Below are 25,328 nucleotides of genomic sequence, written 5' to 3'. Positions count from 1 at the left end.
CTCGAAACAAACTGGGAACCTCTGTCAGAAACGATATTCTCTGGAATACCATGTAAACGAACCACATGCTGGAAGAACAATGGCACCAAATCAGAGGAGGAAGGCAATTTAGACAAGGGTACCAGATGAATCATCTTAGAAAAGCGATCACAGACCACCCAAATGACTGACATCTTTTGAGAAATGGGAAGATCTGAAATAAAATCCATAGAGATATGTGTCCAAGGTCTCTTCGGGACCGGCAAGGGCAAAAGCAACCCACTGGCACGAGAACAGCAGGGCTTAGCCCGAGCACAAATCCCACAGGACTGCACAAAAGTACGCACATCCCGCGACAGAGATGGCCACCAAAAGGATCTAGCCACTAACTCTCTGGTACCAAAGATTCCAGGATGACCAGCAAACACCGAACAATGAACCTCAGAGATAACTTTATTCGTCCACCTATCAGGGACAAACAGTTTCTCCGCTGGACAACGATCAGGTTTATTAGCCTGAAATTTTTGCAGCACCCGCCGCAAATCAGGGGAGATGGCAGACACAATTACTCCCTCCTTGAGGATACCCGCCGGCTCGGACAAACCCGGAGAGTCGGGCGCAAAACTCCTAGACAGAGCATCCGCCTTCACATTTTTAGAGCCCGGAAGGTACGAAATCACAAAGTCAAAACAGGCAAAAAACAGCGACCAACGAGCCTGTCTAGGATTCAACCGCTTGGCAGACTCGAGATAAGCCAGGTTCTTATGATCAGTCAATACCACCACGCGATGCTTAGCTCCTTCAAGCCAATGACGCCACTCCTCGAATGCCCACTTCATGGCCAGCAACTCTCGGTTGCCCACATCATAATTTCGCTCAGCAGGCGAAAACTTCCTGGAAAAAAAAGCGCATGGTTTCATCACTGAGCAATCAGAACCTCTCTGCGACAAAACAGCCCCTGCTCCAATCTCAGAAGCATCAACCTCGACCTGGAACGGAAGAGAAACATCTGGTTGACACAACACAGGGGCAGAAGAAAAACAACACTTCAACTCCTGAAAGGCTTCCACAGCAGCAGAAGACCAATTGACCACATCAGCACCCTTCTTGGTCAAATCGGTCAATGGTTTAGCAATTCTAGAAAAATTGCAGATGAAGCGATGATAAAAATTAGCAAAGCCCAGGAACTTTTGCAGACTTTTCAGAGATGTCGGCTGAGTCCAATCATGGATGGCTTGGACCTTAACAGGATCCATCTCGATAGTAGAAGGGGAAAAGATGAACCCCAAAAATGAAACCTTCTGCACACCAAAGAGACACTTTGATCCCTTCACAAACAAAGAATTAGCACGCAGGACCTGAAAAACCATTCTGACCTGCTTCACATGAGACTCCCAATCATCCGAGAAGATCAAAATGTCATCCAAGTACACAATCAGGAATTTATCCAGGTACTCTCGGAAGATGTCATGCATAAAGGACTGAAACACTGATGGAGCATTGGCAAGTCCGAATGGCATCACTAGATACTCAAAATGACCCTCGGGCGTATTAAATGCAGTTTTCCATTCATCGCCTTGCTTAATTCGCACCAGATTAAACGCACCACGAAGATCTATCTTGGTGAACCAACTAGCCCCCTTAATCCGAGCAAACAGATCAGATAACAATGGCAAGGGGTACTGAAATTTAACCGTGATCTTATTAAGAAGGCGGTAATCTATACAAGGTCTCAGCGAACCATTCTTCTTGGCTACAAAAAAAGAACCCTGCTCCTAATGGCGACGATGACGCCCCTTCTCCAGGGATTCCTTCACATAACTGCGCATAGCGGTGTGCTCAGGCACGGATAAATTAAACAGTCGACCTTTTGGGAATTTACTACCAGGAATCAAATTGATAGCACAATCACAATCCCTATGCGGAGGTAGGGTATCGGACTTGGGCTCATCAAATACATCCCGGTAATCAGACAAGAACTCTGGGACCTCAGAAGGGGTGGATGACGAAATTGACAGAAATGGAACATCACCATGTACACCCTGACAACCCCAGCTGGACACCGACATGGATTTCCAATCTAATACTGGTTTATGGACTTGTAGCCATGGCAACCCCAACACGACCACATCATGCAGATTATGCAACACCAGAAAGCGAATATCCTCCTGATGTGCAGGAGCCATGCACATGGTCAGCTGGGTCCAGTACTGAGGCTTATTCTTGGCCAAAGGTGTAGCATCAATTCCTCTCAATGGAATAGGACACTGCAAGGGCTCCAAGAAAAACCCACAACGCTTAGCAAACTCCAAGTCCATCAAATTCAGGGCAGCGCCTGAATCCACAAATGCCATGACAGAATACGATGACAAAGAGCAGATCAAGGTAACGGACAGAAGAAATTTTGACTGTACCGTACCAATGGTGGCAGACCTAGCGAACCGCTTAGAGCGTTTAGGACAATCAGAGATGGCATGAGTGGAATCACCACAGTAGAAACACAGACCATTCAGACGTCTGTGTTCTTGCCGTTCAACTCTGGTCAAAGTCCTATCGCACTGCATAGGCTTAAGTTTAATCTCAGGTAATACCGCCAAATGGTGCACAGATTTACGCTCACGCAAGCGTCGACCGATCTGAATGGCCAAAGACATAGATTCATTCAGACCAGCAGGCATAGGAAATCCCACCATGACATCCTTAAGGGCTTCAGAGAGACCCTTTCTGAAAATTGCTGCGAGCGCAGCTTCATTCCATTGAGTGAGTATGGACCACTTTCTAAATTTCTGACAATATACCTCTATCTCATCCTGACCCTGACACAAAGCCAGCAAATTTTTCTCTGCCTGATCCACTGAATTAGGCTCATCGTACAGCAATCCGAGCGCCAGGAAAAACGCATCAATATTACTTAATGCAGGATCTCCTGGCGCAAGGGAAAATGCCCAGTCTTGAGAGTCGCCACGCAAAAAAGTAATAATAATTCTCACTTGTTGAGCTGGGTCACCAGAGGAGTGAGGTTTCAAGGCCAGAAACAGTTTGCTATTATTTTTGAAATTCACAAACTTGACTCTATCACCATAAAACAAATCAGGAATAGGAATTCTTGTTTCAAACATAGACTTCTGAACCACCAAATCTTGAATCTTTTGTACATTTATAACGAGATTATCCATTGAAGAGCACAGACCCTGAATGTCCATGTCCACACCTGTGTCCTGAACCACCCAAATGTCTAGGGGGAAAAAAAGGCAAAACACAGTGCAAAGAAAAAAAAATGGTCTCAGAACTTCTTTTTTCCCTTTATTGAGAATCATTAGTACTTTTGGTTTCCTGTACTGTTATGATAGGCAATTCAGTACCACAATGGACATAGCGGTCAGAGCACATACAGTGATCTGACAATAACCCAAAATCATAGAACGAGCTCTGAGACGTGGGAACTCTGCAGACCGCAATCCCTAATCCTCTCTAAACAACACTAGAGGCAGCCGTGGATTGCGCCTAACTCTGCCTATGCAACTCGGCACAGCCTGAGAAACTAACTAGCCTGAAGATAGAAAATAAGCCTACCTTGCCTCAGAGAAATACCCCAAAGGAAAAGGCAGCCCCCCACATATAATGACTGTGAGTAAGATGAAAAGACAAACGTAGGGATGAAATAGATTCAGCAAAGTGAGGCCCGACTTTCTTAACAGAGCGAGGATAGGAAAGATAACTTTGCGGTCTACACAAAACCCTAAAGGAAACCACGCAAAGGGGGCAAAAAGACCCTCCGTACCGAACTAACGGCACAGAGGTACACCCTTTGCGTCCCAGAGCTTCCAGCAAAACAATTAGACAAGCTGGACAGAAAAAATAGCAAACAAATAGCAAAGAAGAACTTAGCTATGCAGAGCAGCAGGCCACAGGAATGATCCAGGGAAAAACAAGTCCAACACTGGAACATTGACAGGAAGCCAGGATCAAAGCATTAGGTGAAGTTAAGTAGAGCAGTACCTAACGACCTCACCAGATCACCTGAGGGAGGAAACTCAGAAGCCGCAATACCACTCTCCTCCACCAACAGAAGCTCACAGAGAGAATCAGCCGAAGTACCACTTGGTACTTGAGGGAGCTCTGCCACAGAATTCACAACACCTGTGGACCAAATATGTTAAAATAGAACTCTTTGGCCAGAGTGATCAATGTTATTTGTGGAGAAAAAAGGGCACAAAATCAAAAAGCACATCTCACCAACCATTAAGCATGGGGTGGATCAATCATTCTTTGGGGTTGTGTTGCAGCTGATGGCACTGGGAACATATCACAGGTAGAGGGAAGAATGGATTCAATGAAATTTCATGAAATTCTTAATGCTAACATAACACAATCTGTAAAAAAGATGGAGTTGAAAAGATGACTTCTACAAATGGAAAATGATCCTAAGCACAAATCAAAATCCACAATAGAAAACCTGAAAAGGCCCAAGCTGAAGGTTTTACAATGGCTCTCACAGTCCCCTGATCTGGTTATCATTGAAAATCTGTGGCTAGACTTCAAAATATCAGTGCATGCAAGATGACCCAGAAATCTCACAGAGCTGGGAGAATTTTCCAAGGAAGAATGGATGAAAATCCCTCAAACAAAAATTGGAAGACTCTTGTCTGGCAACAAAAAGTGTTTGCAAGGGGGGGGGGGTGCTACTAGGTACTAACCATGCAGGGTGCTCAATCTTTTGCATTGAACCATTCTCCTTTTTGTAATTTTTAAAATGTATTAGATGAAAATATATATTATTTTCTGCCTAAAATACAAAAGAAATGTGTCATCTTTAACTATAGGCCTTTTAGAGATCATTTCATCTTCTGCTTGCTTTACTGTTCACAATAACAATAATTTTGACCAGGGGTGCCCAAACTTTTACATGCCATTGTAGAAGACATTTTCCCAGAATATTAGCACTCTACATAAAGCATACATTAATTAACTGGTGGATTAAGAACTATTCATCAAATCAATGTGTCCAGCATTACTCTGTCAATGACATAATCAAAATACTTGCTGGTAAAAAAAAAAGTGCCACGCCGTCAAAAATAGAAAATAATAACTTCATTTTTCTATAAGTTTCAGACAACAAATTGCCCAGTTTAAAAAGTATCCACTTTAATTACTTTAGACAAGTGCAAAAAGGTTTGAAGAAGTCTTTATAATTCTTCATGTTTCAATGACGTAATATTTGCTTAGAAAAATATTTTTCACAGAAAAGGTTTTTTGACACAATCCACTTAATAAAAAAATAAAAATTCACTTTATTTCCTGTTCATGGTAAAATGTCACACTGTGACAGAAGTGGAACGTTAATGTTCAGTTTATACAACGATCTGTCGAAATACGCCAACGTTCAACTTGTCTCACAATGTGACATTTTACTATGAAAATTAAATAAAGTAAATTTTTATTTATCCTAAGCCAATTGTATTTAAAAAATGTTTTTGGGGGGGATTGCTGGAGCTGGCGCGTTGATTGTGGCTTTCAATATATGTAATGAACTCTCATTTGTTTATAGTACACTATCCCATAGCTCATGCTATCAATGGCAAAAAGTCCTGGTGGCAAAGTCCGAGCATCAAGAATGGGGTGGAATACCACTATGTGACAATAACCTTAGATCTCCAGCAGGTAAGCTGCTAATCATCATCATTAATGTATAGTTTGAAAATGATTTAATTATTAAAACTGTCCCTTGCTATAAAAACTGCTTTTTTTCTAAGAAATGTTCTGCTCCTCATTTACTTTGGAGCTAACCCTGTATACACTGAAACACTGAAGAGCGCACCCAATTAAACCTGCATAACCTGGCTTCATGTGTGCCAGCCCAAGAATCATGGTCCGTACAATGACTGCATAATCCAAGAGTTTAAAGCTGGCCCAAGATGATCAATTTTAATATATCAATATAGGAGACTTTTTGATGTTAAAAATAACAACTATGACAATATCTGCTCCCCTTGCATCACCGATGGCCATTCAGGCTGCATTATCGGTTCCGCTGCTGCTATCACTGAACGGTAATGTTGGCCGTACAACATGAAATAGCTGTGACTACTAGTGGTGAACGAACAGCATTGTGCTCGGGTCTCCCCTAACATGCTAAGGTGGTCTCCGAGTATTTTGTAGTGCTCGGACATTTAGTTTTCACTGCCTCTGCTGCATGATTTACAGCTGCTAGCCAGCCTGAGTATGCCTGTTTGTTAGGGAATCCCCACATGTATTCAGGCTGTCCAGCAGCTGTAAATCATGCAGCTGTGGTGACGAAAACTAAATGTCCGAGCACTCACAAATACTCGGAGACCACCCGAGCACAGCGCTATTCGCTCATCACTAGTGGCTACTGATCTGACCACAGATTGTTTGAAAAAAAACACTGGGGAAACAATTCCATATCACTGGGAAAAAGTGAATAGCATTGGATATTTTATTATTTTATACATTTTACAGCTACTTTAAAGCTGTAGCCTTTACTGTTGCTAATTTGGAGCATGTGCTGGCTGTAAGAATGGAGCAATACTACACTGAGCTATTGAAGGTCAGCCTCGGATATGCTTTAAAGGGAACCTGGGTCTCTAACCCTACAACATGTTGCTCAGATTGTGTAGCAAACCCTGGTAATGGATTCCCTTTAATAGAGATGAACAAAACAATAAACCTAATAAATGCAAAAACAACTCCGTTATCAAGTTTTCAGTGTGTGATGTTGATACTAGTTAAAGGGAACCTGTCAGCAGGATTGTGCTGTGCAACCTACAGTGTCAGGTTGGCGCCTTTATACTGATTAAAATGATACCTTGGTTGATGAAGTCCGTCTTCATGAAGACCCCCACAGGCCGCCCCGAGGTGCGAGCACATCATTAACTCAAACCTGAAAATAAAGATTAAACAACAACCAGAAGTCAGATTTCATCAACCAAGGTATCATTGTAATCAGTATAACGGCGCCGACCTGACACCGCCTGTAGGTTACTGTGCACAATCCTGCTGATAGGATCCCTTTATTATTAACGTCACACACTGAAAACTTGATAACGGAGTTCTTTTTGCATTTATTAGGTTTATTGTTTTGTTCATCTCTATTCAAGGGAATCCATCACCAGGGTTTTGCTACTCCATCTGAGCAACATAATGTAGGGTTAGGGACCCTGATTCCAGTGGTGTATTAGTTACAGGGTGGCTTTCTGCAGTTTTAATTAAATCTACTGTAGATATACCAATTCTCTCACTGCTATGTTATGTACCACCGATTAGCAGCTTTCTGCCTATGCTGTGCATAGGCAGAAAGATGTCAGTCAGTGGAGGCAGGTGATACAGACCTCGTGTATGTAGAGGATTGCAAGGTAGCAGGTTTACTAGTTCTTTAGTGATCTCTAGTGATATCCTACTGATAAAACAGAGATTTTATTAAACCAACAGGAAGCAGTCAAGTAAGGCTTCTTTCACACTAGCGTCGGAATCTCCCCGTCGCAATGCGTCGGGCAGAGATTCTGACGCTAGCGTTTAACGCATTGCAGAATGGAGGCAGCGGATGCATTTCTCCGGCGCATCCGCTGCCCCATTTTAAGGTGCGGGGAGGTGGTGGCGGAGTTCCGACCGCGCATGCGCGGTCGGAAAAAAGCAGTCCGTCAGGAGCAAAAAACGTTACATGTAGCGTTTTTTGCTCCCGACGGTCCGCCAAAGCACGACGCATCCGTCGCTCGACGGATGCGACATGTGGCAATCCGTCGCAAATGCGTCGTCAATAGAAGTCTATGGGGAAAAAACGCATCCTGCAAGCACTTTTGCAGGATGCGTTTTTTCTGCAAAACGACGCATTGTGACGGATTGCAGAAAACGCTAGTGTGAAAGTAGCCTAAGCGAATCACCTCTGGAATCACGGTCTCTGTCCCTATATTGTGCTGCTCTCAGAAACAGTGATAGATTCCATTTAACAAAGATCAAAATTGATGTTGTGGAAAGGTCAACATAAGAACAATTTAGGAAGAGTAATTATAAGTGAGCTGCACTTTCTAATGGAAATCTAAGGTTGTCTGAAATGTAACTTCTGTCCAGTCACAAGTTTTTTATTCCCTTATGTGATAGTGCAGGTCGCCTAAAAAAAAAGGTAAGTAGGCAAATGAGCTTTCATGAAGAACTGCGGATTTCTGAAATTTCTCTTTGTCAGACTAAATAAATATAAGATAGGAGCCATCATAAGTGAAAATTAGCTATAGCAATGGAAAAGAATGATCCGGCTCTTGTTTGATGCCCAATATGCTGTATAAGGGTAGAATGCCTTTCAGTGACCATCTTTTTGCCATGTTGAAGCCTGATAGTCTTACTTAATTTCACTATGTCCTGACATTTTTGTGCCCTGACGTCTTTCAAACAACCCATAATTGCAAGCAGTTATACAATGTCACTCTCATTATGAAGCAGTCCTTAGACATATAATACATGTAAGAAAATTGTGTTTGTTTGTTTTCTCTTTGGAATGATAGTAGTGGCATCACCAATAGTATAACATTATAATAATTGGAAACTCCGAAATACTGGAGATTGCGGAGCAACATTATTTCTTTTTCATCTATCAAAGTCCCTCAAACACTCAGGGTCTACGGTCTTTGCATAACAGAAACGAGGAATAAAAGATCATTTTGCAAGTGAATTCTTAGGACATAGCTTAGAATATTCAACTAGCTGTTAATGCAGAATCTTGGCATCAATCTTCAGAATGTGAAGAGTTTCAAGAATGTGTTGTAGCGAACAATATTTTCCTTTGTTTTCTTCTGATCCTTTGTAGTTTGACGTAAAGAGTTTTCTATTTAGAAATGCATCGGATGACATTTAAAATAGTTTTTGCACAGTGATCTGACAATGAGCTAAAAGCATTTTGTATGTATTTTATATAATATATTTTATTTATACTATCTTTAATATGTTTACTTTCTCGTACTTTCTGTGTAGTTCTCTAACTTCAAATAGGCACATTTTGCATCATTTGGCTGCCTTTACTGGCATAATCAGGGGTGTTGCGACCAGGTTCATGGTCAATCTACATCAGCAGAAACCACCTCAACTGGATGTGCGTCCTCGGACGTGACTGGTGGCACATGGCAGTGACGTCATGCCCTCCCATCGCTAGTAAGCTGAAGTCAGATGCTGGCTTCAAAAGAGGCCCAGGATAATGGACATACTGCATATACTGCATATACCAGGATATTTATATCAGGAAGGGGCCAAGGGTAAGGTACATTTGCCAGGGTAAGGTACATATTTTAGTATGTGGGATATATCTACCAGATTGGGGGATATGTATACCAGGATGGGGCCCAGGGTAAAGTACATATGCCAGGGTAAGGTACATATTTTAGTATGTGGGATATATCTACCAGATTGGGGGATATGTATACCAGGATGGGGCCCAGGGTAAAGTACATATGCCAGGGTAAGGTACATATTTTAGTATGTGGGATATATCTATCAGATTGGGGGATATGTATACCAGGATGGGGCCCAGGGTAAAGTACATATGCCAGGGTAAGGTACATATTTTAGTATGTGGGATATATCTACCAGATTGGGGGATATGTATACCAGGATGGGGCCCAGGGTAAGGTACATATGCCAGGGTAAGGTATATATTTTAGTATGTGGGATATATCAACCAGATTGGGGGATACGTATACCAGGATGGGGCCCAAGATAAGGTACATATATTCCATGATGAAGGAAATATATATCTCACAAAATTAATAGGGATACTCAAATACCACATCCTAGATATCACTAAATTAAAAATTCCAGTTGAATATCTTTAGTCATTATATTGAAATGTGTTGAGAATAATAAACATAGAAATTATGCTCAGTAGTGTGTGTGGCCTCCATGTGCCTGTATGACCTCCCTACAATGCCTGAGCATCCTCCTGATGAGGCGGCAGTTGTTCTCCAGAGGGATCTTATCCCGGTGCTGGATTAAAGTATCAGTCAACTCAATTATAGTCTGTGGTGCAATGTGCATTAGTGGATGTAACAAGACATAATGTCCCAGATGTGCTCTGTTGGATTCAGGTCTGCGGAACGGGCAGACCAGTCCATAGCATCAATGCCTTCATCATGCAGGAACTGCTGACACATTTCAACCACATAAGATCTAGCATTGTCATTTATCAGAAGGCACCCAGGGTCTACTGCACCTGCATGTGGTCTCACAATGGGTCTGAGGATCTCATCCCGCTACATAATGGCAGTCAGGGTACATCTGGCTAGCACATGGAGGGCTGTGTGGCCCTACAAAGAAATGTCTTTCCACACCATTACTGACCCACTGCAAAAGTGTCATGTTGGATGATGTTGCAAGCAGCAGAACATTCCCCATGGCATGTCCAGACTCTATCACATCTGTCACATGTGCTCAGTGAGAACCTGCATTCATCTATGAAGAACACAGGGTGGCAATGTTGAATCTGCCAATCTTGGTATTCTCTGGCAAATGCCAATTGCCCTGCATCTGTTAGCGTGTAACCACAGCACCCACTTGTGAATGTCGGGCTCTCATAGCACCCTCATGGAGCCTGTTTCTGACAGTTTGAGCAGATATATGGATGTTAGTGCCTGCTGGAGGTCATTTTGCTGCTCCTCCTGTTAACCCTGGCACAAAGGAAGTGGTAGCGGTCCTGCTGCTGTTGCCTTCCACTCCTTCTGGTATTTGATCCATGGTCTAGACACTGTGCTGACAGACACAGTTACCCTTTTCTCCACAGCTTGCATTGCAGTGCCATCCTGCATGAGATGCACTCACTGAGAAACATCTATGGGTTGTTGACACCACCTCATTCTACTGGAAGGGTGAGAGCAATTGCACAAATCAAAAGTTACTAAACCAGCAGCCAAAAAGGATGAGAACAGAGAAATGGTCTGTGGTCACCCTCTGCAGAACCATTGCTTTAAAGGGGTTGTCTTGCTAATTGCCTATCGTTTCTACCTGTTGTCTCTTTCATTTTCACGGGTGTGTCAGAGGCTGCAGACCATCGCTCTGCATCTGACTGCAGAAGATCTCAGCAGTTTGCTTTGCAGACTTCTCCCTGGTCCTTCTGACTCTAGGACCCAGTGGCAACCTTCCTCTGCCTCTAGTTGACACACCTGGACCAGGATGTTTATAATTCCCAGTTGCTGGGAGTTGCTAGTGATATTTCCATTACCATTTCACTGTTGAGGCTTGGAGCTGTAACAGTCGGCTATCTTCCTCTTTGGTGTTTGGAGGACGTCTTTGTTTCTCTCTGAGTCAACTCGAGCTAATTGTTCCCCTTGTTTGTGTATCCCATCTGTCTTTAGTTATAGTGGTGATCAACCAGCGTTACCTCATCCTTTCCTAAGCACGGCTTACTGTTATGGTCAGGCAGGGATTAGGTATCCTGCTCGGCGATAGGTGTGGAACATATATAGGGATGCTTAGGGCAGACAGGGTGATGTTAGACCTGCCTAGGGGTCTCCACTCCCTGCTTCCCTAGTATTGGGCCCCCTTCTCATTATCCCTTTGTGTTGCACTTAGTCATTCCTACACTGTGTATGACAACAATTTGCACAACAGCAGGAGAAATTGATTCACAATCAGTGTTGCTTCATAACTGGACAGGTTGATTTCACAGAAGTGTAATAGACTTGGAGTCACATTGCATTGTTTCAGTGTTTCCCTTATTTTTTTTTAGCAGTATATGCGCAGTATGTGTATATACTGTATACAGAATATATATATATATATATATATATATATATATATATATATGTACACCACGACAGGAAGGGGTCCAAATAAATCATGCATTGGGAGCCATCAAATTCTAGTTTGGTCACTGGGTTTAATCCACTATTCTAATACTCTGGTATCCTCATTCACTCTACAGTAATGAACCTCACATTATATACTCAGAAAATTATTGCTGTAACTAATTAGCAAAATATAGTTATAAGGCCCTCTCATTTCAGAATAAGGGAGGATAAAACTGATTGGATGGATTGGAATTTACCTGCTCAATTTACCGTATATACTCGAGTATAAGCCAAGATTTTCAGCCCAAATTTTTGGGCTGAAAGTGCCCCTCTCGGCTTATACTCGAGTCACGGTCGGCGGTGGGGTCGGCGGGTGAGGGGGAGAGGGCGCTGAGGCATACTTACCTGCTTCCGGGGCTCCTGGCGCTCCCCCTGCCGTCCCACGGTCTTCGGTGCTGCAGTTCTTCCTCTATCAGCGGTCACGTGGGACCGCTCATTAGAGAAATGAATAAGCGGCTCCACCTCCCATAGGGGTGGAGCCGCCTATTCATTTCTCTAATCAGCGGTAACGGTGACCGCTGATAGAGGAAGAAGCTGCAGCACCGAAGACCAGCTGTCTGGAGAAGGAGCCGGACGCCAGGACCAGGTAAGTATGTAATATTCACCTGTCTGCGTTCCAGCCGCCGCTCCATCTTCCCGGCGTCGCTCCATCTTCCCGGCATCTCTGCGCTCTGACTGTTCAGGTCAGAGGGCGCGATGACGCATATAGTGTGCGCGGCGCCCTCTGCCTGATCAGTCAGAGCAGAGAGACGCCGGGACCGGACGCCGGAACGAGACGCCGGGAGCTGCAAGCGAGAGAGGTGAGTATGTGTTTTTTTTTTTTATTGCAGCAGCAGCAGCGACAATGGCAGAGCTTTCTATGGGGCAATATGAACGGTGCAAGAGCACTATATGGGGCAGAGCTTTCTATGGGGCAATATGAACGGTGCAAGAGCACTATATGGGGCAGAGCTTTCTATGGGGCAATATGAACGGTGCAGAGCACTATATGGGGCAGAGCTTTCTATGGGGCAATATGAACGGTGCAAGAGCACTATATGGGGCAGAGCTTTCTATGGGGCAATATGAATGGTGCAGAGCACTATATGGGGCAGAGCTTTCTATGGGGCAATATGAACAGTGCAAGAGCACTATATGGGGCAGAGCTTTCTATGGGGCAATATGTCGGTGCAAGAGCACTATATGGGGCAGAGCTTTCTATGGGGCAATATGAACGGTGCAAGAGCACTATATGGGGCAGAGCTATAGGGCAATAATGAACGGTGCAGAGCACTATATGGGGCAGAGCTATAGGGAAATAATGAACGGCGCAGAGCACTATATGGCACAGCTATGGGGAAGTAATGATCTATTTTTATTATTGAAATTCACCGGTAGCTGCTGCATTTCCACCCTAGGCTTATACTCGAGTCAATAAGTTTTCCCAGTTTTTTGTGGCAAAATTAGGGGGGTCGGCTTATACTCGGGTCGGCTTATACTCGAGTATATACGGTAATTCTCTCAATCCAACCTAAGAAAAAATGTACACAAAAACTATTCGGCCATGTTCACACCATCCTTTTTTTAATGCGGAACCGCAGCGATTTTCCCGCTGCGGGTCCGCAGCTGTTTTCCATGCAGGGTACAGTACAATGTACCCTATGAAAAACAGGAACTGCTGTGCCCACATTGCGGAAAATCCCCAAAAAAGCCGCGCTGAATAGCTGCGGTAAAAAAGAAGTACCATGTAACTTCTTTTTGCGGAACTGCAGCGGTTCTGCACCCATTGACCTCCATTGTGAGGTCAAACCCGCAGTAAAACCCGCAGATGAAAAAAATATCTGCGGGTTTTCTGCGGTTTGTGGTGCAGAACCGCTGCAGTGTGGCTGCCCCCCCGTGCTCCAATCCCACCCCCCCCATGCTCCGATGCCACCCCCCCGTGCTCCGATGCCCCCCGTGCCCTAATCTCCCCCCCTTATACTTACCGGGCCTCCCGGTGTCCGTCCGGCCATCTTCTCCCTGGGCGCCGCCATCTTCCAAAATGGCGGGCGCATGCGCAGTGCGCCTGCCGAATCTGCCGGCCGACAGATTCGTTCCAGGCACATTTTGATCACTGTGATAACCTCACAGTGATCAAAATAAAAAAAAGGTAAATGCCCCCCCCCTTTATCACCCCCATAGGTAGTAACAATAAAAAAATAAAAATATTTTTTTTCCCCACTACAGTTAGAACTAGGGTTAGGGGTAGGGTTAAGGGTAGGGTTAGGGGTAGGGGTAGGGGTAGGGTTAGGGTTAGGGGTAGGGTTAGGGGTAGGGTTAGGGTTAGGGGTAGTGTTAGGTTTAGGGGTAGGGTTAGGGGTAGGGGTAGGGTTAGGGGTAGGGTTAAGGGTAGGGTTAGGGTTAGGGGTAGGGTTAGGGGTAGGGTTAGGGGTAGGGTTAGGGTTAGGGGTAGGGTTAGGGGTAGGGTTAGGGTATTTTCAGCCATTTTAACCCTAAAAAAACTTCCTAGAAAACACACAGAAACTGCACTAAAAACCGCATAAAAAAACGCATCAAAAAATGCATCAAAAAACGCACCAAAAAGCGTTTTCTGCCAAGAGCTGCGGTTTTTAGTGCAGAAAAAACAGCAGGGAAATCAGGAACGTGTGAACATGGCCTTCTTCTACCTCCTTAAACAGGCCAAATGATCACTGAAATAAGGTTAGCAGTCTGTTCTGTTTTCTTAAAGAAACAACATCGGAGTTTTATAAGTTTTTATATACAAAGTACAAGTTCAAATACCAATGAATACATAGAAGTTTTACATTGTAGGAAGTCATGAGCGGAAGGGTAAGAGAAGGTGGGGAATGTAGGGAAAGGGTTGTGGTAGGCCTACTTCAACCCAATACCTAGATTAATAAAAAAAAAAAGGAAATATACCTTCAGGAGGATGATAGCGACATTGGGAGGAATTTATTATGACCGGTAGAGTCTAGGAGGCCAATAAGAGTAGAATTATTAATTTTTCAGATGTAAGAAGGTGTTTCCATAGAAGGGAATCACAGTGGCTCAGTGGGTAGCACTGCAGCCTTGCAGCGCTGGAGTCCTGGCTTCAAATCCCACCAAGGACAACATCTGCAAAGAGTTTGTATGTTCTTTCCGTGTTTGCGTGGGTTTCCTCCGGGCACTCCGGTTTCCTCCCACATTCCAAAGACATTCTGATAGGGAATTTAGATTGTGAGCCCCATTGGGGACAGTGATGATAATGTCTGTAAAGCGCTGCGTAATATGTTAGCGATATATAAAAATAAAGATCATTATTTATTAGTTCTAGAGAAAAATCTTGGTAGTGATGGGAAACAGCATAATTGTTACGTATGCTTTTGTCTGCAATGGCAAATCAGTGTCATTCATTTATATTGGAGTAAACACATCCATGGACAAGAGTTGTGATGCTTCCAAAAACACATTTAACGGGGAGTACAGAGGTGCTATTCTCTTATGATAGTCAGGGGCAACTCCCAGTGGCGTAAATAGTAAAGTGTAGTATAAAAATGCTTTAATGCATAATAGATAAATATAATAGTAAATAGAATTCATCATTTCAATCATACAATCATGTCTAACTTGGGAAATGACTGCTCTGCCATAAATCTAAAAAGGAGAGATGAATTAATCATAGTTCCCATTACTGTGTTTGCATGATTTCTCTGTACCTGTTCTAGCAGCGGGATCACGGATATACTCCATTGCCATTCTGCAATCAGTGTTGCTGGATGAGCAAATATTGATGTATTGCCCATTACTCTGCTCAGGAACTGTTCAATTCTACTCATTGAGCTTCCCTGTGCCTTCACCGTTACTGAATCTGTCCCTTAGTAGTAATATTGCTAAACCTACTTTTATAACTGTGGTCTTCTTGCTGTATGTTTATCTAGTTATTTGCTATTACTAGAGCATGGAAATGAAAGTGTTCATATTGATTTGGCCAAACATTCTTCTCGAGACTCATGCTACAGAACTAAACTATATGACTGTCAGAGAAAGAAGATAGCCAGCAAACTTTATTTTACAGGGAATATTAGAGACACTGAAATGAGATATGGAGATGCAAGTGTAAAATGATAAAAAAAAAAAACCTGTACTTTAGAAAGTCCGTCTAGCCAACCCAGGTAAGAAATTAACCTGGGCTGTGCATTAGGAAAATAGCTCTGCAATATGAGCGTAGAAGGCTTACCAAACAAGTCCACGTGCCATTGTCCATAGTGCTCAATTGCGTATGAACTGCTTTTAGAGAAATTGCTCTCAACTAAAAGCTACAAAGGTTAGATTTAAATTACAGCAACATTTCAAAAAAACAAAGCTATTGCCTGGAAAGGACATGTAGAGGAGAAAGGATCATAGGAGGCGCAGCGCTTTTGGGAACAAAAAAAGTGTCGAAATCGCTCTTAAAGATAATACACAAGGTACATTTTCACAGCTGTTGTACATCCAAGAGTAGATTTTAGAATATGAGCGCCTTCTAATTTCAGTTAAGGAACACACATTTGAGCTCATGTGTTAGAGAATTGCGGTGTTATTATGCTGCAGCTGCATACAATTTTATGTTTATACCGGAAAACAGTGCAAGCCTTTCGAAATTAACAAGTGACAATAGCACATTGCCTAAATTGGTCATATAATTACTGCTTGACATTTTGCAAACTATGATCTCTGCTAGGTTTCTGAGTTCAGTTAAGTACTCTAATTTTTCTTTTTTATGTAGCAGTACAGCAGAGCAGCAGATTATTCCTTTGTATATTTATATATAAAGTGTAATAGCTGGTATAGTGTAATGGTTAAGTGCACAACCTACAACGTGAGAGACCAGGGTTTAAATTTTGAAAAAAAAAAATTAATTACCAAGGCTCTTAACACTACTGTATAATACCTACCTTAGGTGGCTGTTATAGCGTAGTGGTTAAAGTGCACAACCTCCAACATTGGAGACTGGGGTTCAAAGTCTTGCTCTTCCCTGTTGGAAATAATATACCAGTAGTGGTCCTTGGGCAAGACTACTAACACTATAGTGCCTGCCTCAATAAACATGAGAGTGTCACGAACAAAGAGCGTCATGCTGGCTTGTACATTGCCCGGAATAGCAAGGTCCACGTCAGATGTCGAGGAACCAGGACAAGCTGATGATAAATGGGCTACTGGAACAAACCATACATAGACAAAGCAAGAGAACTACAGACCAAATGAGACAGTGTATATATGAAGGAATATGAGGAAACTAGATGGTGGCCCAATTCTAACGCATCTGGTATACTAAAATATATATGTAATTTATTTATGAAGATTTCAGAATATTGCAATGAATACACAGGATTTAGCCAGCCGGGCGCGACCAATCAGCGAAGCGTGGTTCAAATCCCACGCCAATTCGCAGCCGGACGGCGTCTGTTGCTGATTGTTCGTGGCCGGCCGGGCGTGACCAATTAGTGAAGCAAGGGCCAGCTCCAGGTTTTTGAGGGCCTTAAACCGAAAGAGTCTCACATCCCATATAACACAGCCCACGTGGTATATTGCACAGCTACGTAGTATATTGCACAGCGATGTAGTATATAGCACAGCTACATAGTATATAGCACAGCCACATAGTATATAGCACAGCCACGTAGTATATTGCACAGCCACGTAGTATATTGCACAGCCACGTAGTATATAGCACAGCCACGTAGTATATAGCACAGCCCACACAGTATATAACACAGCCCATATGGTATATAGCAGAGCCCATGCAGTATATAACACAGCCCACGTAGTATATTGCACAGCCACGTATTATATAGCCCATGTAGTATATAGCACAGCGACAAAGTATATAACACAGCCCAATCAGTATATAACACAGCCCGCGTAGTACATAACACAGCCCACGTAGTATATAGCAATGTGGACACCATATACCGGTTAAAAAAAGAATTAAAATAAAAAATGTTATATACTCACCTTCCAATGACCCCTGGATCTAGGCCTTTAGCGATGCTCCATTCCCAGTAATGCCTTGCAGTAATAATCTGTGATGATGTAGCGGTCTCGCGAGACCACTACGTCATCACGGGTCATTGCCACAATGCATTCTTGAGACTGGAGCGTCGCGTGGAATGGGAAAGGCTGCCGCGGATGCCAGAATGTGAGAATATAATGATTTTTTATTATTATTTTTGTAACATTATATGTTTTTGCTATTGATGCTGCATAGGCAGCATCAATAGTAAAAAGTGAAACGGTGTTTAACTCCCGCCCCAATATCGCTGATTGTTCGCGACCGGCTGTCTGTGACGAATCAGCGACCTGGGATTTCCATTGCAGACAAACAAACGGAAGTGGACCGTAGACAATTATATAGATAGATATGAGGAAACTCTGAATGGATACAAGACCTGCATGTCCACTGACTGAGAAACAACTTGTCACACAACATTTCAATGTCGTAAAGAGAAAGATATTATCACAACTTGAAATGGATCAACTGCACAGCAGATCCACCCCACATGAAGACCTGGAAGAACAACATGTGCAACTCCCTGAAAATCCTGATCCAATCCTGCAACTAGAAAGCACTGCAGCTGATCTGAAACAAAATACCATCAATACCAGATATCGACTGCCAAGGCTTCGAAAAGAAACACCACCAGACAGTATGCAAGAAGATGCCAATAGTGCACTTGAATAAATACCTACCGTGGTAGGTACCTACCTACCGACCCTCGGTGGGGTCGGAGTTCCGGCCGCGCATGCGCGGTTGGAAATGGCGGACACGACGCTCAAAAAAACATTGCAAGCAACGTTTTTTTGTTCGGACAGTCCGCCACAACACGACGCAACCGTCGCACGATGGTTGCGACGTGTGGCAATGCACCGCAATGTGTCGCTAATGTTAGTCTATGGGGAAAAAATGCATCCTGTAGACAACTTTGCAGGATGCGTTTTTTCCCCAAAACGACGCATTGTGACGTATCCCAAACGACGCTAGTGTGAAAGTAGCCTAAGGTGCACTCCCAACTATTGAGTAACAGCACAAATGCAGCAACTCCACCAATAGCAAAGACTGAACAATACTGGAAGAACATATGGGAGAAGGAAAAAACACAGAACACCAGTGCAATGTGGTTGAAATATCTGTGAATGAAACACAGCAACCACTGAGAGCAAAAACCAGTCACCATAACAGAAGCAGACATCCAACAAGGACCAAAACATAAAGAGCTAGACAGCATCTAGCACAGACATTATCCACACCTACTGGCTAAAGAAAATAACATGGGTCCATGTAAACTAGAAGCAGGCCAACCCCCCGCTTGGCTAACACAAGGAATAACTTTGCTGATCATGAAGGATCCTCAAAAAGGAACAGTTCCATCCAACTACCACCCAATAACCTGCCTTAGAACGATATGGAAACTTCTGTCTGGCATCATAGCCACCAAGCTACAGAACCATATGAGCCAGCACATGAATCCAGCACAGAAAGGCATTGGGGCCAACACCAGAGGCTCAAGAATCAACATCCAGACAGACTATTCTCAACACAGTCTGGATTGTCTACAGGAAAGCCTATGACTCAATGCCACACACATGGATCTGTGAATGCTTGGCTCTCTATAATGTCAACAGAAAATTAAGAACCTTCCTCTGAAACTCAATGGGGCTATGGAGAACAACATTGGAAGTCAATTCAAGACAACTAGCACAACTGACCCTCAAATGCGGCATATACCAATGTGATGCACTCTCCCCATTGCTGTTCTGCATAGGCTTGAACCCCCTCAGTCAGATAAGTTCTGAGTCTGGTTATGGATACAAGTTCAAGAGTGGAAGCTCCATTAGCCAACTCCTCTATATGGTTGACTTCAAGCTCTATGAGAAAAATGCACGAGACATTAACTCACCTGACAAAGATATACAGCGAAGACATCGGGATGTCGGTTGGTAATAAAGAGAGGCAAAGTAGCCAAGACTGATGGAGTGGACTTACCAGCAGGGCACATAAGAGATGTACAGACATGATACAAGTACCTCGGCATCCCACAGGGATACGGTAACCATGATGAGGAGGTAAGGAAAGCAGCAACATCCAAATACCATCAAAGGGGAAGACAGGTCCTGATGATCCAGCGCAATGTGAAGACAAAAATCTGCGCCATCAATACATATGCCCTGGAAGCTGCACATGTGAAGACACGAAAGCTTTTCACAATGCATGGAGGTCTCCAACCTAAGTCTAACAACTAAAAATTGTATACCAACAAAAAGAAGGGTGGTCGAGGCTTCATAAGCATCCAAACCACTATCATGGATGAAACAAGGCATATCCAGGAATAAATCAGAAAAATTGCACCAAAAGATAAGATTCTGAGAGAAAGACAAAGGTAACATCAACAACAGATCTGGAAGGAAGAACATGAACAGGAAGCACCATGACAAGACAAGTGGAATGTACCATCGACAGATAATGGAGGTGGCTGACATGGAAAAATCCTACCAGTTGGCTGGAGAAAGCTGGATTCTGAAACAGCACAGAGGAACTAATTATAGTGGCTGAAGAGTAAGCACTAAAGGCCCCTTCACATTAAGCGACGCTGCAGCGATACCGACAACGATCCGGATCGCTGCAGCGTCGCTGTTTGGTCGCTGGAGAGCTGTCACACAGACCGCTCTCCAGCGACCAACGATGCCGGTAACCAGGGTAAACATCGGGTAACTAAGCGCAGGGCCGCGCTTAGTAACCCGATGTTTACCCTGGTTACCATCCTAAAAGTAAAAAAAACAAACAGTACATACTTACCTAACGCTGTCTGTCCCCGGCGCTCTGCTTCTCTGCACTCCTCCTGTACTGGCTGTGAGCACAGCGGCCGGAAAGCAGAGCGGTGATGTCACCGCTCTGCTTTCCGGCTGACCGACGCTCACAGCCAGTACAGGAGGAGTGCAGAGCACAGCGCCGGGGACAGACAGCGGTAGGTAAGTATGTAGTGTTTGTTTTTTTTACTTTTAGGATGGTAACCAGGGTAAACATCGGGTTACTAAGCGCGGCCCTGCGCTTAGTTACCCGATGTTTACCCTGGTTGCCAGTGAAGACATCGCTGGATCGGTGTCACACACGCCGATCCAACGATGTCCACGGGAGATCCTGCGACGAAATAAAGTTCTGGACTTTGTTCAGCGACCAACGATGGCACAGCAGGGGCCTGATCGTTGGTCGCTGTCACACATAGTGATTTCCTTAACGATATCGTTGCAACGTCACCAAAAGCAACGATATCGTTAACGATATCATTATGTGTGAAGGTACCTTAAGTACCAGATCCATAGAAGCAGGAATCTACCACACAAGACAAGACCCAAGGTGCAGACTATGCAAATAAACCTCAGAAACAGTGCAACACATAGCGACAGAAAGGAAAATGCAAGCAGAAACAGCATATACCGAATGCCACAACCAGGTAGCGAGAATTTTATACAGTAACGTCTTCCCAGCATATGGGCTATGTCCCCCTAAGTCCAGGTGGGAGACCCCAGATAAAGTGGTGGAGAATGAAAGAGCTAAAATCCTGTGGGACTTTAAGATCCAGATGGATAAGCAGGTGTTGGCTAACCAACCAGACATTGTGATAGTAGACAAGGATTAGAAGACAGTAATGATAATAGATGCGGCAGTGCCAAGTGACAGCAACATTAGAAAGAAGGAATACGAGAAGCTGGAGAAATACCAGAGCTTCAAAGGAGAACTGAAGACAATGTGGAAGATGAAAGCAACAGTGATTCCAGTGGTGTTAGGAGAACTTGGAACAGTGACCCCCTAAGTTGGGAAAGTGGCTACAACAGATCCTTTGGTTGATTTTGTGTTGCTAGATAATGGCAGGACTCCGACTGTGACCTCCGCTACCACATGTATGTTTAACAATGATATTTATATATGGGGATTTGTGGATTCTATATGGTGAGGGATCTGTAAACATTGGGATTATCTGGTGTGCGGGTTGGTACTTCCAAGCGCTGTTTTTTCCAGGGTCATTATTTTATACTGTTGGTAACTAGCTCTGCATGGTATCTAAGCACAACATTTCCTATATCATGAATGGTACCGAATGCAAATTAAAAGGTTAACCTCCTCTGCAACTCGATTCCGCTTACCTGTATCCAAGCAACGGCTGACATCCTACTGACACAGTGGTATGTACACCATGCGTGGCAGTCTCAGATTGGTTCTGAGATAGGGAGTCTGTGATTGGCCGATGTGCGTGCATGTTAGAGGTGGAAGGCGGGGCGATGTTGTTAAATGCCGAGTGTCCGTGCCGACGCACGTGGCTCATATCGTGCCCGGAAGTTGAATGTTCTGATGCGACTCTATCATGCACATGTCTTTTATAAAATGGAAAATAGCCTCCAGATGTGATCATAAATACTGGTAAGGGTGAAACGCATTGGGGCAACATCGCAGATGCAAGGGATGGTAATATTACAACCCAGCGCTTTTGACAGATTCTTAAATTGTTTAATCCCCTAAACAAGGGGAAAAGTGTACTTGGCAAGCTCGGTGTTAGGAGTCGAGTTCCCACCGCTGCACAGGGGGAATGTTGAACCATGTCCGCTGTGGTCTCCTATTTTCCTCCAGCCGCAGTGGAGCCTGCTCAGCAGAGATGTCGGTCCAAAAGTCTGGCTCAAGCTGATTCTCTGCGCTTGGGCACTGCTGCCTTTCCAGGCTCTGCCTTTGTAGCCAGTACTGATCAGCAGCGAGCAGGTGTTTCAGGGATTAAGTCCTGCTTTTCCCTTACTGAGCATGCCCCCAGGACGACCTCCCATTGGAGGTTGGGGGTCACATGATTAGGTACTGTAGCAGCTCCTATTGGATCACTAGGAAGGTTCTTGAGTGCTACAGCTATAAAAGGTTGGCATGGCCGCCCGGCCATGCACTAGTGTATACTTGAAAACGTGTGTGTGTAGATGTGTGACTGTCGCTCTTTAATCATCCCCCTTCCTAGTTGTTGACTGCTCACGAATGGTGGATGCTTGCTATCTAGCTCCCGACAGTGCTACATGCACACCTAGAACATGACCCAGCATCCTATTGCAGTGACCGCCAGTGCGGCGCCGTGCGCTAATAGAGTGATTTCCAGACCCAAGTCTGGGTGGTTAGTAGCGACCGCCAGAGCCGCACTGCATGCACTGTTGTCCATTAAATTATTATTTCTGTTTAACTCTGACACCCCAGTAGTGGTGTCGAGCGCAAGAGGTCTAGAGGAACTCTTTCCCTGAGTCTTGGGATAGAGTTCTTTGACTCCTTGCTTGCGCTCTTTGTGCAGTACCGCGGCCCTGTGATGCAACAGGGTTCGCTTCCTTCATACCGGGTGAAGCTAACCCGTGTGTCTATCCACATTATACAGCCATATAGTCCGTCATTACTCAGCAGCAGGTTCCATCTCTGCACGGTGGACCCCAGGCTGTGAACGCACCTTATACCATCTTCCTAATTATTTGGTGCATTCCACTAGCCCTAACACTACACTAGCGCCTGGGTCTGGCCAATTATGGCGGACGAACAGCGAATGCAGCGGTACATCCAGCAGCTGGAGGGCAGGTTGGTGGCTTTCGAGCGTTCACCCTCAGCTGTGGATGTTACCACAGTAGCTGTTCAGGCTGATAGCATTGCTGCAGCATTTTTGTCCACTGCCACCCCTGTTCCAACCTTATCCCGCCTCCCACTGCCAGATAAATACTCTGATAATAGCAAGTCATGTAGGGGATTCGTGATTCAGTGCGCTATACACCTCGAGCTTCTGGCTGCACGTTTTCCCACAGAGCAGGCAAACGTGGTATTCATTATATCCCTTCTGTCAGACAGGGCGTTGCAGTGAGCTATGCCGCTGTGGGAGCACGATGACCATGTGGTGCAGAGTGCTCCACGGTTTCTGAGCACTCTGAAACAGGTATTTTTAGGACCTCGAGTCACCCATGATATGATGCTCCAACTGCTGACATTGACCCAGGATTCGTCCATGGTCAGCCATTTTGCCGTCCACTTCCGAACTTTAGCATCTGAGCTGGAGTGGCCGGATAAAGCCCTCATCCCTGTATTTTGGAAGGGGCTGGCTGACCATGTGAAGGACGCTTTGGCCACTAGGGAGATTCCTGCCACAGTGGAGGAGCTAACAGCTGTATCAACTGGCATCGACCTTTGTTTTAATGAGCGAAGGTTGGAGCGAGACCAGTGTAGGCAGAGGTTTCGGCTTGCTCCCACTTTCGCCAGTCCTCTGGTATCTCCGGTCCAGGCATCCGAGTCACATGAGCCCATGGAGTCCCGGACCGCTCATGCACTCAAGGTCTGTCATGTTTGCCGGCATTCAGGACATTTTGCCTCCAGATGTTCAAAGCAGTTGGGAAAGTGTCAGCGTCTAGTGGTTGTAAGAGGAGGTAGACTAGACATGGCGACGTTTTCCTCCAAACTGTCCTTTAAGGATACAATTACCATAGGCCCATCCACTCTTACAGTAGAGCTTGGCGTGGATTCCGGGGCAGAGGGCAATTTTATGTCATCTGCCTTTGCCCAGCAACATGCAATACCCCTGGTGATGCTCGCTAAACCTGTGACCGTACGAGTGGTAAATGGGTCGACACTGCCATCTCAGATAACACATCAAACCATCCCATTTACTCTATCCATGTCTCCATCTCATCAGGAGATTATCTCCCTGCTAGTCATTCCCGAAGGAATTGATGAGGTCCTGTTGGGATACCATGGCTACACTACCACTCTCCTCTTATAGAGTGGTCCTCAGGGAGAATTCTGGGATGGAGTGAATCTTGTGAGGGTAGATGTCTGAGGGAGTGCATTCAGGTTGCTACAACTGAAGTACCCGCAGATTTTTCCTCTCTCCTCAAATACTATTGGCCATATGTGGACATGTTCTCCCAAAGGGCTGAGGAGACCCTTCCGCCTCACCGCTACTATGACTGCCCTATTGACCTCTGGCCTGGTGCTGAGTCTCCCCGGGGTCGAGTCTAGCCGTTATGTCTCCTGAAGATGGAGGCAATGTCTCAGTACATTCAGGAGAATCTGGCAAGAGGATTCATTTGGAAGTCAGTGTCACCTGCAGGGGCGAGGTGGTTCTGCACTTGGTTAATGCTGCCTTTCCAGACTCTGCCTTTGTAGCCAGTACTGATCAGCAGCGAGCAGGCATTTCAGGAACTAAGTCCTGCTTTTCCCATACTGAGCATGCCCACAGGACAACCTCAGGTCCTGTAGCAGCTCCTATTGGATCACTAGGAAGGTCCTGGAGTGCTACAGCTATAAAAGTTTTGCATGGCCGCCAGGCCATCTGCTAGTGTATACTTGAAAATGTGTGTGTGTAGATGTGTGACTGTCGCTCTTTAATCATCGCCCTTCCTAGAGTTGTAGACTGCTCGCAAATGGTGGATGCTTGCTATCTAGCGCCCGACAGTGCTACCTGCACACCTAGCACACGATCCAGTGTCTTATTGCAGTGACCACCAGTACGGTGCCGT

At 44.6% G+C, this 25,328-nt stretch overlaps 1 protein-coding gene across 2 annotated transcripts in view; it reads left to right on the top strand.

Moving 5' to 3' along the window:
• LAMA2 (laminin subunit alpha 2) overlaps positions 1-25,328 on the top strand; it is a 1,496,617-nt gene that overhangs the window by 230,225 nt on the left and 1,241,064 nt on the right. For both annotated transcript variants that reach the window (XM_069726054.1, XM_069726053.1), the window contains exon 3: positions 5,528-5,640. In XM_069726054.1, the coding sequence (XP_069582155.1) occupies positions 5,528-5,640 (113 nt within the window). The remainder of the gene's footprint in view (positions 1-5,527; positions 5,641-25,328) is intronic.

Source organism: Ranitomeya imitator, chromosome 5, assembly GCF_032444005.1.
Source record: "Ranitomeya imitator isolate aRanImi1 chromosome 5, aRanImi1.pri, whole genome shotgun sequence".
In the NCBI taxonomy this organism is placed as follows: domain Eukaryota; kingdom Metazoa; phylum Chordata; class Amphibia; order Anura; family Dendrobatidae; genus Ranitomeya; species Ranitomeya imitator.
This window is presented reverse-complemented; position numbering and strand designations above follow the sequence as displayed.